This window comes from Podarcis erhardii (genome assembly GCF_964252035.2).
Source record: "Podarcis erhardii genome assembly, chromosome: 9".
Classification (NCBI taxonomy): domain Eukaryota; kingdom Metazoa; phylum Chordata; class Lepidosauria; order Squamata; family Lacertidae; genus Podarcis; species Podarcis erhardii.
Genome location: NC_138512.1, coordinates 29,407,229 through 29,424,632, shown reverse-complemented (window position 1 = coordinate 29,424,632; position 17,404 = coordinate 29,407,229). Strand labels below are relative to the sequence as shown.

At 41.4% G+C, this 17,404-nt stretch overlaps 1 protein-coding gene and 1 long non-coding RNA gene across 7 annotated transcripts in view; one reads left to right on the top strand and one right to left on the bottom strand.

Moving 5' to 3' along the window:
- LOC309349695 overlaps positions 1-16,147 on the top strand; it is a 21,409-nt gene extending 5,262 nt beyond the window's left edge. For both annotated transcript variants that reach the window (XR_014160095.1, XR_014160096.1), the window contains exons 3-6: positions 4,905-5,091; positions 12,400-12,542; positions 13,879-14,043; positions 15,250-16,147. This is a non-coding gene — a long non-coding RNA (uncharacterized lncRNA). The remainder of the gene's footprint in view (positions 1-4,904; positions 5,092-12,399; positions 12,543-13,878; positions 14,044-15,249) is intronic.
- Positions 16,017-17,404, bottom strand: part of IRF2 (interferon regulatory factor 2) — a 42,117-nt gene continuing 40,729 nt past the window's right edge. For all 5 annotated transcript variants that reach the window (XM_081875905.1, XM_081875904.1, XM_081875907.1 and 2 more), the window contains one exon: positions 16,017-17,404. In XM_081875905.1, the coding sequence (XP_081732031.1) occupies positions 17,081-17,404 (324 nt within the window). In that variant the 3' untranslated portion in view covers positions 16,017-17,080.

The following is a 17,404-nucleotide window of genomic DNA, read 5'->3' as shown; positions in this document are numbered from 1 at the left end:
AAATCTGAGAACAAAAACATAATGAATTTTTCAGATCTTAAACCTTTTCTTTAAAGCCAGTGAGTCGATATAATTTTAAAGTATGAGGAGTGCACTTTTTATTTCTGTTTTTGACTCCTACATTAGCTTCACCAGATTTTGGCACGGTATTGGATATTTGCAAATTTACAGAGGCATTTGACACCCAGGGTTGAAATTTTTCACGTATGTTAGCGACCTCTGATATTTATAGTCTATTTATAGTCTAGGTAAGTTGGTCCCTTACTTTTCCCACCCCGATCTGGCGACAGTGATCCATGCAACGGTCACCTCCAGGCTTGACTACTGTAATTCGCTCTATGCAGGGCTGCCCTTGAAACTGTCCCAAAAACTCCAGAGGGTGCAGAATGCTGCAGCGAGGCTCCTCACAGGGTCCCTGCCATGGGAGCATATTCACCCAGTGCTTTACCAGTTGCACTGGCTCCCGGTGGAGTATAGGATCAGGTTCAAGGTGCTGGTTTTGACCTTTAAAGCCCTTTGTGGCTTAGGGCCCTCGTATTTATGGGACCACCTCTCCTGGTATGCCCCGCAGAGGACCTTAAGGTCCATGAATAACCATGGTCCCGGGGCCTAAGTTAGTCAGACTATCCTCCACAGGGCCAGGGCCTTTTCAGTGATGGCTCCAACCTGGTGGAATGCTCTGTCCCACGAGACTTGGGCCATACAGGATTTAACCTCCTTTTGCCGGGCCAGTAAGACAGAGCTATTCCGCCTGGCCTTTAATTTGAATTCAGCCTGATCTTTTATTTCCCTTCTCTTCCTTCCCCCTTCCCTTTTATGAAGATTACCCACTCTGAGACCCCACAGCTAATTCTCCCCTGGCCTCCTCACTGGCCCAAGTAGGACTAATTCAGCCAGCTAGCCCTGGTGACTATCTAATGTTTATTAGATGGATTTTCCTCAAATTGATTTCTGAACTTTGAATTTTATTGTTAATCATGTTTTTATACTGTATTTTATGCTGTGTTTACAATTAAGTATTTTAAATTTGTTGTTAGCCACCCTGAGCCCGGTTTTCTGACCCGGGAAGGGCGGGGTATAAATAAATTATTATTACAGTGGTACCTCAGGTTAAGTACTTAATTCGTTCCGGAGGTCCGTAGTTAACCTGAAACTGTTCTTAACCTGAAGCACCACTTTAGCTACTGGAGCCTCCTGCTGCTGCCGCGCCGCCAGAGCACGATTTTTGTTCTCATGCTGAAGCAAAGTTCTTAACCTGAAGCACTATTTCTGGGTTAGCGGAGTGTATAACCTGAAGCGTATGTAACCTGAGGTACCACTGTAGTATTATGTGAGGAAAGTCGGTGCCAGACTTCTGACATACCTCTTTGCATTTTACTGTTCTCTTCCTGCTGTGCTGTCACGCACATACACATCAATTATACGTTAAAAGTAAACAGAAAGGCAACTTGTGTGGAGGAATGTAGGCAACAGTTCAAGAGGAGCAACAGGGCACTGATCATCTAGGGTGTGATGCTTGTTTTGACTCCTTTGCTTTGGTTGAGTATTTACTGTATGGCCTTGTAACTAAAGATGTGTGCAGATGTCACACATTTGGTGGTGAGGACTCCTGTAATCCTCTGCTGATTGGGAAGAGAGACATTTTCTATCAAGTTGTGCCTTTGTTGTTACAGAAAAAAACTATTTTACAAGCATGCAAGCCACAGATTGTGTCCCCTGGCGAAACTCAATTTCCCCTCTGCATTAGTGCTGACACAACACAGTGTATAATTGTACTAATGAATAATGCCTGTAACATCAGTGTTGAATAACTTGTACCACTCCTCATACGACTAGCAAGCTTTGAAACTGTTCTCTGTTTTTAAAATCATGTTAAGACATAGAGTTGGACTTGCCTGGGTTCTAATAGCTGCAAGACGGGGGGGGGGGGGGAGTTTAGCCTGTGCATTTTTCCTTGGCACTGCAGCACTGTGATGGAAGAAGTTGTGCCTGCTTGTGATCTTTCTTTGAAAAGGAGCTGGCATCCTTATGGATAGGTTTGCACAACTTTGTTTCTTCTACAGTAAAATGACTTTGAAAGTCACCTCTGTTTGATTTAGAGTCCAAAGCTCCGTATCACTCTCTCCCATCAGCTTGATAAAAAACATGTCACCTCAGAAAGCCACCCTGTTGCAGCTGTTGATAATGCAATAGACTCTACAGATCCAGAGGGCAGCAACAGGAGAACAGGCCTTTTCAGTGGTGGCTCTCCATTTGCGAAACGCTCTCCCCAGGGAGGCTCGCCTGGTTCCTTCATTACATATCTTTAGGTGCCAGGCAGAAGCAGAGATCTGTAACAAGGCCTTTGGCTGATTGAACATTCTGTGGCCTTTTAAATGTGTTTGTGGGACAGGGGTTATTGGTATGCTTTGGTTCTTGTTTTATTAAGTAATTTGTGTTCTGTTTTGTATTTTTGTGTTTGTGTGAACCGCCCTGTAATCTTCAGATGAAGGGTGGTATAGAAATAATAATAATGATAATAAATAATAATTTATTGTGTCATGAAATAAATAATGTATGTGAAACACTTTGAGCACTTGAGAAAAAGAGCTATATAAGTACCATGCTGCGGCTGCTGCTGCTGCTGCTGCTGCTTCTGCTTCTTTTTCTTCTTCTTCTTCTTCTTCTTATTATTATTCTGATTTTGTTTCAGTCTGGCTGAGTTAAGCAATCCTCTCAGTAAAAAGCAGCTCTTTATTTCTTGAACGGTCTTTGAGCCAAGTGAAAGGCCAGAACATATTGAATGTGGTTGGAGGCTGGCCAATGCAAAGTCCCAGAATCCAGAAAAGAGACAAAACTAAGAATCTTGCAGCCAAGAAGTTAGATTTGGCAGAAATAAAGTTTGGGAATATAAAAGCGTTGAAGCCAGCACAGCAAATAGCAGACCGGTGGGGTCAGAGCTGCACCACCATTAAAGTATGGGGTTAGGGCAACTTGTAATGAAAAACAAGAGCAAGGCAAGGTGCCAGAATGGCTGGTTTCCTGGGATGCTCATGTGTTTTATTGGAAGCATCCTGCTTTCTCAAATGCTTAAAACAGCATTCTTGGGCTGATGAAGGCGGTCCAAGCCTTTGGCAGCCACCTGCAGTCTCCAATCACCACACAGATTCAGTGAGTGGCATCTGCAAGCTGTGCTCAGACTTTTGTTTTTGTGGAGTGATGCAAGTGATTCTCCCCATTGCAACAGCACCGATACAACCTGGATAGCTTGATAATGGTGCAAGGAGAATGGAGAAGGGGTGCATGTCCATCACTATGTGTGAGGGCGGGGAGAAGCCTGATCGTACACAGTGCCCCAAATTCCAAATGGCAGCCACTCCTATGATGAAGCCCACGGAATTCAAATTGAAAATGGCACAATAATAAATGGCTTGCCTGAGGAAACTTTTCAAGAGAGCTTTGCGTCCGTTCCTTCCATTTAAAAGCAATAAGATGTGAACCCAGTGTTTCTTCCTGGGGGTATTCTAGCACCTTTTGTTCTAGAAAAAAAGCACTGTGTGAACCTTTCTGATTTTTGCCAGTCTCTGTACAAATTACACCCCTCTGTGCCATTTCCCATTCTGAACTCGCAGGAGCAGCTGGATAAATGCACATGAGATGGTTTGAATGGTTTGAGCAGAAAACTTTTCAGCTAAGTCTGGTATCCCAAATGGAGCACCCATGGGTGCAGTGGCACCCATGAAAGCCTCCCCAGGCATTTGAGAAGCATCCCTGTGCTCTTCCTTCTGTTCTGTCCCTTTGCCTCACAAGTGTTTCTCTTTTCTCATGGCGAGAACCTTCCCCAGCCATGCCAAACAATTTTAAGTTTCTGTATTACCTGAGTATACAGTGATGCACTGGTGCCACTAGTCTAGTACTCAAAGCAAGTGTCTGCATCAGTTTCACCCTCACAATGTTCACTTTCAAAGCTGTAACTTTTATTTGTTAATAGTACTATGCCTAGACAAAACTTTGCTAATTGTTGCAGGAGGTGAATCAAGCTTAACACCCAACCACAGACACCCCTCCCCTGGAAAAAATGAAACAAACTTCATCACACACACACACACACACACACACACACACACACACACACACACACACACCTGCAGACACAAGAATGTGAAGTAAACAGATCCCAAGGCAGGATAGATAAACACAAACACCAGAGAGGGAGAAACTAAGCCAAACACTTACTTCAGAGAGTAGAAGTAAAAACTAAACCCATCTTTTCCTCTTTTTTTTTACTCCAGAGGTTTTTCAAAATGCTTCCTTTCCCTCCCTCCTAATATCCTATCCGCTCAGTCTGGAAAACCAGGGAATTGAAGGAGGAAGTGGCAATGAGTGAAACTCTTACCACTTCCTCTCACAATTTGCTTTAGCTTTCCAGGTTGAGATTGTTCTGTTCCCATTTCTAAGGAACGCCCCTAAACTGCCAAAATGTCCAGTTTCACTCTTCCCATCGCTGACCTTTTGTTTCTTAATGAATTGCATGGTTTGCACATGATTTTAATTGCTGGATAATTAGAAAAACGCTGACTGAGAGCCAACAAACTAACTGCCATGCCAAATCAGTTAAAACAGTAGGCTGAACATTTTGACCTAAAGGAAAACTGAAGCCGTTTGGAAGTTTCTTCCAGCACAGAAATTATAGAAAAAATGATAGCAAGGAACAGTCTACTTACATTTCAAATCCTCATTGTTCATAGTGTTGAATAACAAAAATCTTGCTTTGGATTACCCTGTGTTAATATATGCCATTTGGGTGCAAGCTAAGTAAGTAAGTAAGTAAGTAAGTAAGTAAACAAGTAAGAAAGAAAGAAAGTAAATAGTTATTCCAAAAATCCAAAGGAATAAGTTCCTAAAGTTTGATTGTTTCCTTACAGAATGCTTTTCCTGCTATAAGCCTGTCCATGCCCTGTGATCATCATCAGATATCCTTCTCCAGCAGCCGTCCAGAGGGCCATGTGGGAACAGGCCTTTTCAGCAGTGGCCCCCTGACATGGAATGCTCTGCCTGGTGCAGACATTGCTATCTTTTTGGCACAAGGCAAAGATGTTTCTTTTCTCAAAGGTATTTTGGTGTTTTTTCTTTGCAACAGTTGATTGTACAGTCATACCTTGGGTTGAATGCGCTTCGGGTTGAGCGCATTCGAGTTGCGCTCCGTGGCAACCCGGAAGTAACGGAAAGCGTTACTTCTGGGTTTCGCCAGTTGCGCATGCGCAGACACTCAAAATGACGTCACGCACATGCGCAGAAGCGGCGAAAAGGGACACACACGTGCGCAGACGTGCTGTCGCTAGTTACGTTTGCTTCTAGATGCGAACGGGGCTCTGGAACGGATCCCGTTCATATCCAGAGGTACCACTGTATTCTTACTTCATTTTGAAGGGTGTCTGTAGTGTTTTGGCCTGTGTTTGAGCATGGAGGAATTGTTTTTACACTTTGATTACCTCGCATTGCACTTCATTTTAGTTGTTTTGTTTTTCATGTATTGATTTTACTATTACTGGTAAGTCCCATTAAGATGCTTCTGTAAAACAGTCAATAAACTTAATAAATCACGAGGCTGGCCTGCCCATGAGGCTTCGTGAGGCAGTCACCTTGGGCAGCTGGCTAATTTGACAGCTGGGAAGGGCAGCAGATCTGGGTCCCAGCCGGGGCTGCCTTTTGTTGCCTCAGCTGACAGAACAGCAGGAAGGGGCTTTGGCAGGGGGCAGGAAGAGGAGGAGGGGTGGGCACCATTTTCTGTTTTGCCTCAAGTGGCAACATGTCCCAGGCCAGCCCTGATAATCGTGGTGGTGGTGGTGGTGGTGATAATAATATGCTAATGTTAACAACCATGAACTAGTACTGTGATACGAGCTTAGCCAGACAATCACAGACAGTAGATTTGTGTGTTGGGGTATAGCCCCGCAAAGTAGAGAAAAACTGTAATTTATCTTACCCATATAGAATGAATGTAGAGGTGGTAGCCTTGCCAAGAAGTGTTAGCATTTGCCCTTGGGGCACAAGTGGAATTGAGAGGCAGTGAGATTCAACCGTGAAGAAGGGAGTAAGGAAATTTTAAAGAGAAAGAAAGAAAGAAAGAAAGAAAGAAAGAAAGAAAGAAAGAGAGAAAAACAGATAAGGGTTTACTGAATTCACTCCCCAGGAAATCAGTGGATGTCTGGAATGGATAAGCCTAAATAAGGTATCTGTCAGTTTGTGGTTATGTACAGTATCTGCAGTCTAGTTTATTGTTAAGTCCAGATATGTTGGAGGAACTGGACCATGGAGGAAGGGGTTATTTTCCTTCGTGAGCACAAATAGCCCCATGGAGGAACGAATTGCAGGTGCAAGGGCACTGCAAGCCAGTTGCCCTGGTCACGGCTAGGGCAGGGAAAGGGAAGGAAATCCCAACTTGTAAATAGGGAGTCCTGTCAGTAAAAAAAAGGGGGGGTGAGCTACAAATATACTAATACAGTGGTACCTCTGGTTACAGACGCTTCAGGTTACAGACTCCACTAACCCAGAAATAGTACCTTGGGTTAAGAACTTTGCTTCAGGATGAGAACAGAAATCGTGCTCCGGCGGCGCGGCGGCAGCGGGAGGCCCCATTAGCTAAAGTGGTGCTTCAGGTTAAGAACAGTTTCAGGTTAAGAACGGATCTCCAGAACGAATTAAGTTCTTAACCCGAGGTACCACTGTAAATGAATGAAGATCTGTTTTCTTAAATAAAAGAAAACAGACAGAACCTCTATGTTCAAGATGCAGGCCAATGGAAAGGTCATCATCTTTATTTTGTGCTCCTTCTAGACGCACCTCCCTGGCAGGTTGTTGTTGGAAACCAGAGTGCTTAGACTTTCTGCTGATCCTGCAAGGCACTTCTTGAAATTGACTGAGTTGTGTGTGACCACTAGGTGTCAGCATTGTTTAAACCTAAATTCAAAAAGGACACTTGTCTGCATATCCATTGATAAATTGATCAGCCCCCTCCCCCGTGTTTTGCTATCTTGATCTTAAAAGGGAAGCGATATCCTATCCAAATCTTTAATGTTGTGAAAATAAGCAAGAAATTAAACAAACAAACCTTCTCCAACCACACCTTTTTGTCATTGGGACAAAGCTACTTCATTTGATTTATATCCCAATGACAGAAGAACTGGTACTTTCAGAATGTAAAGAAATAAATGGCTGCATGTGAATGACTAATTATTTAAAAATATATAATTTATATATTTAAAATCAATAATATATGATAAATTTAATAATATATTTAAAATGAAGCCCAGCCATAACAACCAACTCACTCAGACCAGAATAGTAAATTCTGTTTAAAACCAGCTAAAACCTTATAGATACCACACAGCCAGCTGAAACCCTGAAGGGCCAAAGCATCTTTGCTCACAGATCATCTGAAACACATGATTTCTCTCTCTCTCTCTCTCTCTCTCTCTCTCTCTCTCTCTCTCTCTGTGTGTGTGTGTGTGTGTGTGTGTGTGAGAGAGAGAGAGAGAGAGAGAGAGAGAGAGAGAGAGAGAGAGAGAGAAAGCCTTGCAAAGAATAATGGATGGCATATGTGCCATAAGTAGTTATTTCGCCTGCCCCCCACCCCACTTTTGACATGGTGACAACCCTGTGGATGAGGTCAGACTAGGTAATAGTGGTCAATTACACCCAGTGAGCTTCACACTGGTTTTCTTTTTTCCTTTAAAAATTATGTGAAATTTCATTTTAAAGAACGCTCGTGAGATTACTGGACATTTTAAATTTAGGTCTTTCTTGCATTTAAATGAAATATTATTGGTATTCTCTCTGTTCCCTCCCTTTCAAGTGGCATCCTAGCAACTGTTTATACGTGAATGACTGTTGTCATGGCTGCTGCAGGGGAAGCGGGAAATAACCCTCAGGGCAGTGTTTACAATGAGCAGGGTTTCCTTAAATTTCAGGAGACTCCCTCCTCCGTCAACAGCTCTTGTGCATTCAGATGCAAAACAATTGTGTCTTAGACTAGAGGATAAACAGACCTGGGAAGGAAAACACATACAAAAACTCCCGTGAACTCCTTAAAATCTTTATACATAATTGAAGTTATTCTGATTATATATGAGGTTCTGCTTGCTTGTTTTTGAAGGAAGGTACCTGATTTGACGCGGGTGGTGCTGTGGGTTAAACCACAGAGCCTAGGACTTGCCGATCAGAAGGTCAGCGGTTCGAATCCCCGTGACGGAGTGAGCTCCCGTTGCTCGGTCCCTGCTCCTGCCAACCTAGCAGTTCAAAAGCATGTCAAAGTGCAAGTAGATAAATAGGTACCGCTCTGGCGGGAAGGTAAACGGCGTTTCTGTGCGCTGCTCTGGTTCGCCAGAAGTGGCTTAGTCATGCTGGCCACATGAACCAGAAGCTGTATGCCAGCGCTGCCATCTGTATGCCAGCGCTGCAACCCCAGAGTCGGTCACGACCGGAGCTAATGGTCAGGGGTCCCTTTACATTTTACCTGACTCTTCAAAAGTACTCATGGATTATGCACAGTGGGAATAGTTTGAGCATCGCTGTGGATTATTCCTTCCGAATGACATATTGCAGTGTAGGAGATGGTCAGTGGAATGGAATGTGTTAGGGCTATCAACCAGTCTGCTGCCTAACTTTTAATTAATTTGTCAAAATGTAAATCTGTATACTGAAAAAGCTCAACACACGCAAATCATATTACAAAAGTAATCAATATAGGGGACTATTAGAACCAGATATCCCTACTCAAGGTGGTGGGTGGGGGAGGGGGGACAGGTATTTCTGCCAGAGACTAAGTGGAACAGGACCTTGTTCCATATTCTGTTCTATTTAGCAGAATCATTAGTGGAATCTAATCATGTACCTATATTACTTTGAGGCTATCTAGTGTACCTGTCCTAAAAAAAATAAATTCTAGAGCTGTCATCCATCTGTCTGTCTAATAACAAAACCAAACAATTGAAAATGCTATGTAATAATTGGGTGGACAAATGGTATCAACAAATCTGCTTTAATGGAAAAGCTACCTAAGAAGTTGAAGCAAGAAGTAATCTAATGATGATGAAAGGCACTTTTTATGAAAGTTGGTTTAATTGCTTATATTGCACATCAGGAACATGACTGGCAGCCTCTGTTGACACACAGAGTGCTTTGCTGTGTGTTGTTGTTTTATTTATTTTATTAAAAAGAAATGATACAACATAGCAAAATACACAGGTAGCATTCACTTTGCCAAAAAGAAAACAAACACTTTCTCGATAAAACCTGAAACATTTTGAAAGGATAATAATGATAATCAGAAATAGCATGCAATCAAAATTTTGTTGTGCTTTATAATGCAGTGAACTGTATTTTGCTGGTCATGAAATGGTTTTGCTTGTTCTGTTGTTTTGTTTTTCGTTTTGTTTGATAACTGTTATTATCTAAAAATAAATTATAATAAGATATGTTTTTTAAAAGCTCAATATGTGCCTTTTTGAGGACACTGAAGAAATCCTGAAAGAGGTTCCATTTAATAAACAAAAATTCCATGGCCTTTCCTTAATATGTTCTTCTTTCTTGGTTACAGTAACACACGGGAGCCAAAATGGCTTCAGTAATTAAGTGTGCTCTTCAAACTTAGCCCCACAGATTAAAATTTCATCTCACCAATTACCCAATTAAAAGTTCTGTCAAGTGAGGCCTGTGTGTAGAATTCATGCAATGCATGAATCAGCCCAAATAGCAAAAATTAAATACTGATTTGCCCAATCCGTTTAACAGAGCTCTTTAACCAGCAATAACTTCCAATAAAAACACATATCTAATTATATGGAAGCAAGAGTCAGCTTTAAAACTGTCAGAAGCTCCCGCACCTTCCATAATTCTTTTGCACAGATATTTCCCATGACTTGGCCTCCTTCTCTTTCTATGTTTGGTTCTGTCTGTTTATAAACAGTGGAAGTGAAAGTGAGAATAAAATTGTATTTACAACTGAAATGATTGTTAGGATCAAATGCTGAAAATAAAATAAATAATAAAACATAATAAAAAAATTAAATAGACAGACAGACGTACTGTGCTGGCATGGAAGGAGGTTAAATACAGCTACTCTGAGTAACATGTTAGATTTGGCCAGTCCTGGGGATGGAGAGCAGAAGTGATACAGGATTGTGTTTCTTGAAATAATATGAAATTTGAAAACAGCATCCCCATGTATGTGGGCAGTCATGTCCTCTCAGAAACACTCTGAGGTAGATTAGCCGAGAGAATTATTCATTTAAAGCACAGGACTTACCCCCCCCAAAGAATTCTGGGAACTGTAGTTTACGCCTCACAGAGCTACAATTCCCCACACCCTTGACAAACTACAGTTCCCATGATTCTTTGGAGAGCGCCATGTGCTTTAAACATATGGTGTGTATGCAGCCTCAAGCGTTCCAGGCTAGTCAGCACAGGGATTTGAGTCCTTGTCTCTGTGGAACAATACCTAATGCTCTTTTCCCATTACCACAGATAGAGATAAATCAGGTTGCTTTGGTTTGCTTCGAAGTCAGCATTATAATAAAAAGGAAATCTGTTACAATGGATAATGTCGCCTTAGCATGCTAATGCAGTTGCCACCTTTTACCAGCAGGGCTCCTGAGCTCTTACATTCAACACATCATGCAACCTTCCCTTTCACAGTGATGTAATGATTGACGGGGAAAGGTACAGTACACTTGTTGATGTTTTTGACAAAGACACCGCTTTTAAGAACAAAGGAGCCCAGCCCAGGAAACAAAAGGGAGAAACCTCTTTGCCTCAAACTCTTTTAAGTTCATGTAGATCAAAAAGATTATCATTGACTTGGTGGTTGATTTCATTCCTTTGTTTCCTGACGACGGCGAGTGCTCTAACATTAGTTATAGCTGGGTGTGCATGAAACAATCTGCTGTAACCTTTGGACTGATTTAGCGCAAGTATTTTGTGTGTTTTTTATATATATAAAATTTGGCATATTTCCATAATGCAATGTTTGATGAAGTTGCATCATAGTTGCTGTTTGTTTGCTCAAAGAGCCAGAGTTATAAAAAGGAAAGAGGTAAACACTGGAAGTCTGGGTTTGTTAATTTGTCACTATAAAGAATGCTGCAATCTCTGGCTAGCATCGATAAACCCTTTTCGACTTTACTACTACCCAAGAGCCTCAGTAACTGCTAGCAATGAAGGCAGGAGGAAGATAGTTAACTGATTGCACTAATATATGGAAACTTTATTATTTTGTTATTTCTAAACTGCTGCATAACTGTCGTATCATGTGATGCTCATATTGCAGTTCAATGTGTACATATTCTGGTAATGACTTCAAGCCTGGAGCCAATGGCTGGGTTCAGATGTAACATGAAACCGTGGTTTGTTTAACCATTTTTGTAACACCCCTTTTTATATGTCCGGTGCCTCTCTGTAGAAAACTTTCTGCAACATCCAGCAGCAAAAGGGCACTTATTGAAATGACAAGAAGCAAGAACAGGGGTCCCTAACCTTTTTGAACCTGTAGGCACATTTCCTCTATCACTTTAAAGGGGGGTGCTGCTCTTTTTGCCATTCCCTTGTGTGTGTGGGGGGGGGGCACTCCCTACTTCCATTTAAGTGAATGGAGAATCTGACATGAGTACCCGCAATAAATTGCTGCAGGGGTACATAAAAGTATACGACGTCCATACATGAAACAGTTGTCTACCTTTTCTTGTTCTGTAGCTCAAAGGTCATTCAGGTACTAGGAAATAATATGCAGTTTCCATGGCAAGGCAGCCAAGTGAATGGTTACTATGGGAACTTGGAGCAGCAACTAGCTGAGCAGGTTGTTGTGTAAACTGAAAGTGCAAACACATTGTCAAAGTCAGTTATTGAGCTGGAGTTTTGATTATAAAAACATAGCTCTGTTTGAAGGAGTTTTGAAATGTATTTAATTAGTCATTCTTGGGCCGCTGTTTCATTTTAGCAGCTTAGCACTTTTTAAAAAAACCAACACAGCTTTAAGAATATAGGCTACAAATGGTTTGCACTGTATGTACTGTACTTTCAAAAGGTTTGCCTTGAAATCTGTCAAATCCATATAACAACGTGTACATTTTAAACTAGGGTTGTCACTCTTTTTAACTAGGGTTGTCACATGTCCAGAATTTCCCTGGAATACTGCAGTCGGAAGCAGTGTCAGGGCAGAAATCACAAAAATGTCTGGGAAAATCCAGGTGATTGGCAACCCATGTTGACAGTGCTCAACAACTTTGGGCAAAACTAAAAGCAGCTCTAAACCTTTGGCCGAAACAACAACAACAACCACTTTTCTGTCTGGATTTTTACTGTTTCAAATATGACAACTCTATTTTAACTAATCCTGCTCTTGTGACTTTCCCTATCACTTCTTAGTTATCTAATCACCGTGCCCTGTGGTTGGACTTTTGGAAAGTTGTTCTACCTGCCGCACTTTATCTCAAGGCCTTTGAGGACATCCTTCTCACCTTTGGGTCTCCAGCTTCAGTAGCAGTGGTGAGATCTTTGGAACAGAGGAGGTAAGTGGAAAGGAAGCCTGTGATGTGGTATCAGGGCTTAACAAAACTAAAAGACCCTGCCATGAAGTGTGGCAGAACAATGTTATAAGGCCACTCTAACCAATGCACTCTGAGGTTTAGCTTTTGAAAAGACACAGAGCACAGACAGAGTAGGTCCAGTGAAGGATCAGGGCCTGGGTGGAGCTGTGCAGTCGGCTGCAGGTTCCCAACCCCCATCACCTCAGTTTCAGGAAAAGCTTCCGCTGATGAATTTCTGTCTCAACAGAACAGGGCTGCTTGAAGGATGCAGTTGGTGTGTGGGGTTTGGCAGTCCCAATTACTTAAAATTAAGGCCTATTTAAGTACAACTCAGAGTACTCTCAGAATTATCATATACATGAAAATTAATACTTAAGTACTTAAATTCACAGCATAAATAATGAATGTGCCTAATAGCCACTGGTGTGTCAAAAATATTGGGCTTGAGTGTTGGCATGAAGGTTGCTGCAAAAGTAATGAACCCGTTCTCTGCTCCTATCTGGCTACTATAAAATTTCACTGGCTCCTAAATTTATGTATTCTTGCTTTTTTAAAAAATATGATTACATGACTGTTAATAATTATTTGAATTTGCATAGAATCCTATCGGGGAAAGAGCATGGCTCATAATATATTATTTGCAAATAAGAAGTTTTTGGTTTCAGTACTCGTAATATCCAGCTTTAAAAACTTGGACAACAGAGCCATCAAATGTCCTTGGCTTAAGAACTTTGCTTCAGGATGAGAACAGAAATTGTGCGGTGGCCCCATTAGCTAAAATGGTGCTTCAGGTTAAGAACAGTTTCAGGTTAAGAACGGACCTCAGGAACGAATGAAATAAGTAACCAGAGGTATCACTGTACTGTCAGGAGGGGTCAGGGGGAAGAAACGCTGCTTCTCCTCTCCCAGCCAAGAGCAAGAGGGTTCAGTCCTGCTAGGTGCTACTTCGCAAGCTTCAAAAAAGCCTCCTGCAGCCCACAGGATAGAATCCTGATGAGTGGAGGATTCCATCCTGCTAAGGTTTGCTTCCCCAGCACATTCTCTGTGGGGAACGGGCGGGCAAAGCAGACTCCTGCAGCCTTTCCACCCAATGCCCTGCCCGATGGCTGCCCATCACCCCAGATGGCCTAACCAGGGCTGCCCCAACCCAACTCAGCCAAAGCCCAGATCCCCTCTAATCAGCCCAATTTAGCATGCAGTTTGGCTGAATCTGGTGCACAGCCACAAGAGAAACCCTAAGGGGTTGTCTTACTATGCTTTGGAGTTGGGGAAATCCCTGATGTATAAAGCAAGACTAAACCATATCCTTTTGTTCTAGGAACACACACTCCCCCTGTGAGACCTGGGATTGGTCTGCCGTCCAGAACTCTAATACAAGAATCTCCAAATGCAGTTGTATCCTGAACCAAAAGAGCAGTTGCAACTGTGCCAAAGAAGGAGATGTATAAACTTTCTGAAAGTACAAGCATTAGGACCTGTTACTGTAAGTAAGCGATTGGAACTACCGGTAGTTAAAATGCTGCACTGCAATGATGTTACAGCTAAAATATGAACAAAAGAGCACATACGGTACTTGGGACACTTCATTATCAGTAGCAGCCATGAGTTGTGAGGCTTGTGTGCACTTTACTTGTGGTTTCCTAGTTGCACTCTGAAACTTCACTGTGTGATAAATTACCAACATTTAAGTTCTTTTCAAAATGACAGGATAAATGTGTGCTACTTGAACACTTTCTCAAGGCCCTTTTTTGTGTGTGCATAAACTAGTACTGAAGCAGTAGAGCCATGGCTGGTGTGTGTGTTTGTTTGTGTGTGTACATGAACTTTTAACAAATAAAAATAATACATTATAGAAACAAAAGATAGTTGAACTGTGTCAGTATGGATAGAAAATAAAGAGAATTATCTGTGGTATAATTACAGTACATACATTTTACCATTTCAATTTAGATTTGTATCCAAGCAGAAAAAGTAAAGATGGAATTAGCCCTAAGGCTAGGAAGCTCAATGAATAGCCTTGGGATATCAGCCTAATGTACCTTGCTGCTCTGTCCTTATTTGGGTTGGGCAGAAATGTAACAAGCACACAGATTGATTTAGGCATAATTTGGCTGTGTTGCTAAGAAATTATCTGGACCAAGTGGCTGATCTCACAATCATTGTTGTTTTGCTTGTGCCACAAGCAGCATCGCAGCTGCACCAGGTCCAGTGCAAAGATTGAACAAATGATATTGCAAGCAAATAAGCATTCTGATTGATAGGTTTTATTTTTGGAGGGGGGAGGACATCATGTAGCACAAAAATGCTTTACGCTTCATGTGTGAAAACTTTGGGTTATGAGGCAGATTAATCTATACCTCAAGCAACAGACATTTTAGGGGATGCTTCATATATTATATAAACCATAAACAAATGTGGGTCTAATCTGTACCTGTGCTAAATGCCTTTAAGTAAGGCGACTACTTCATCATGTGTGAAAACTGCAGCCACATTCATAATAATTTATGTATTGGTTTCATGGTTACTGATGATTAATTGTCATAAGCCACCTTGAGAATTGCCTGACAGTCAAATTCTGAACTTTAGTATAAATACGTTTTACGTATCTAGGACAAGCCTTGACTCACTGCCTAGAATCTCTTCATTGATATTATCCACAGTTAACACTAATTGGGATTCTCTGTTCCAGGGCTTTTCTTTCAGCGGGAACCTGCCAGAACTCAGTTCCAGCACCTCTCAGGTAGGCATTTCTAAGAGAATGAATAAAATAAAGTAAAATTCATGGTGAGTTCCATCACTTTTTCTTCTTGAAAAATAGCACTGCTGTGTTCACCCATGTTTCTAAAGTGGTTAGGAAAGCCAGATTAAGAAGTATCCCAGTTATGGGATACCAAAACAGAAAGCCTAAGCAGTAGGATTTCCAGCAGAAATTATTACAGCTTTTATTGCCTCACTGCAAAATTAAACTACCATGCTGGCTTTTGGAGACAGGAGTTACCTGTCTCCTTATAGATGTGCACCTTATAGCTCTTTAGCATTCAATTTGTTCTAACTGTATGTCTCAAGCAAATCTTCTGTCTCAAATTAGTAAAACTGGTCTGTGTACAGGATTTCTTTGTAAGCATTATGTGCACTGTAAAGAACTTTTGACACCAAATGTACCTGAAGCACTAAGAAATTCCACTTAAAACTCTCCAACTGAGATCGATGGGGCTTAATTTTTGCTGGATTATAGCTGTTGTTTTTTAGATTAGGTTATCATTTATTCCTCCTGCCTCTGCTATAGCCCCCTCTCAATTAATAGAACAAACATCATCTATTTTGGCATCTTTTGTTTTCAGAACATGAAAGTAACTGCCACCTTAACTTATTTACACAATCCCTTTGGAAGCGTTTTATCTTATATATATATATTTTAAATCCCATACACCAAAGAAAACGTGTTTATTTAAAAACTTATTTATATATAATATTTATTATCAATCCACAGGATAGTTTGATTGCTACATAAAATTCATTAAAAGCTATTTCACCTTTACAAATTGTAAAAAAGAAAAGAAAAAAGAAATAAAAAGAAAAAAAGAAAATGTGCCACAAAGATGCAATGGTTGCTGACAACCAAGTCACTGAATTGTAAAATTATAAATTTGCTGTAGAAAAGATAAAAAAAGTAAAACAATTAATATTCACTTTAGAATTTTACTTTGAATAAAATATCCCACTGTATAAAAAAATAAAAAAGCTTACTCTGGTTAGAATTAGAGTATTTCTCTCTCTCTTTAAAACCTGGGAATTTGCATAATATATCTGTAATAGATTTTCTTCTATTGTACCACACAGCTTTCAAGCATAGCAGATTAGACAAGTATAAGGTAAGCACTCTTAAAAACAACCTGCGAAATGTACAGGAGGAGGTTTTACTTTCCTATTTGATTCTTTTTCCATACTCCAAGGCGATATTAGCCAGAAGAGCCCTGGGAAAGAGCAAAGTTGAGGGTGGGGAAGAAGGGGCTTTAAGTGTGCCATTAATAAGAGCAAGATAATGAAAGGCCTTTTTTGCAAGTGCTTTTTCTTTTTTTCAATAAGGTGCGAAAGCAGTCTGCAGTATTGCTAGGACAGCACTGCATTATGTACATATTCACAACTGATTCTGGAAAAAAACAAAAATCAAGCAAGTTCACATTTTTCTTTCCATTCCGAGGTTTTCAGTTCCATTGTGGCCTGAACTGCAAGAAATGGAGGAACTTCATTGGGGGGGCTCTTGGTCCTCTTGTTTCAGCCTTGGAATCTACCAGGGTGGCTTTCCTGTCCCTGGGCTGTAACCTTGGACCTCTGTCCAGCTTCACGTCTACATTCTGTTGGTTGGAGTCCTGAGTTTAAAATGCTCCAGTGCTGGAGTGGGACACGGTCACGTTCCGCACTGTCAAGGCTCTTCTCTCTTCGGTTTGCTGAATGTACATTAGATGTGCTCCTCAAAGCCACAACAGAGAATCCGCCACGAACCTGCCACTTTATGTGGCTTAGCTGCTCTTGACTCTTGACTGAGTAATGTCTGACGTTTTCTTGATGACGCTGGCCCGGTTCTCGTGATCCGGTGGCCTGTTGCTGTTGCTGTAGCTGGTGGAAGCCGAGCACACAATCTGTTGCAGAGGGAGCTCTGGGAAAGGCCACGAGCTGTTGTAAGGCAAGGGACAGGCTTCTTCCTTAATGGTGACCTGGAGGTCAGGCTTGTTGGAAGTCACAAAAGTAGCCATCCCAGGAAGCGGGTAAGGGGAGTTCCTGGTCCCCAGGTTGCTGTAGTATTGTTTGCCGCCAACGTTTTCCTTTTGCCAGTGAAGATGACC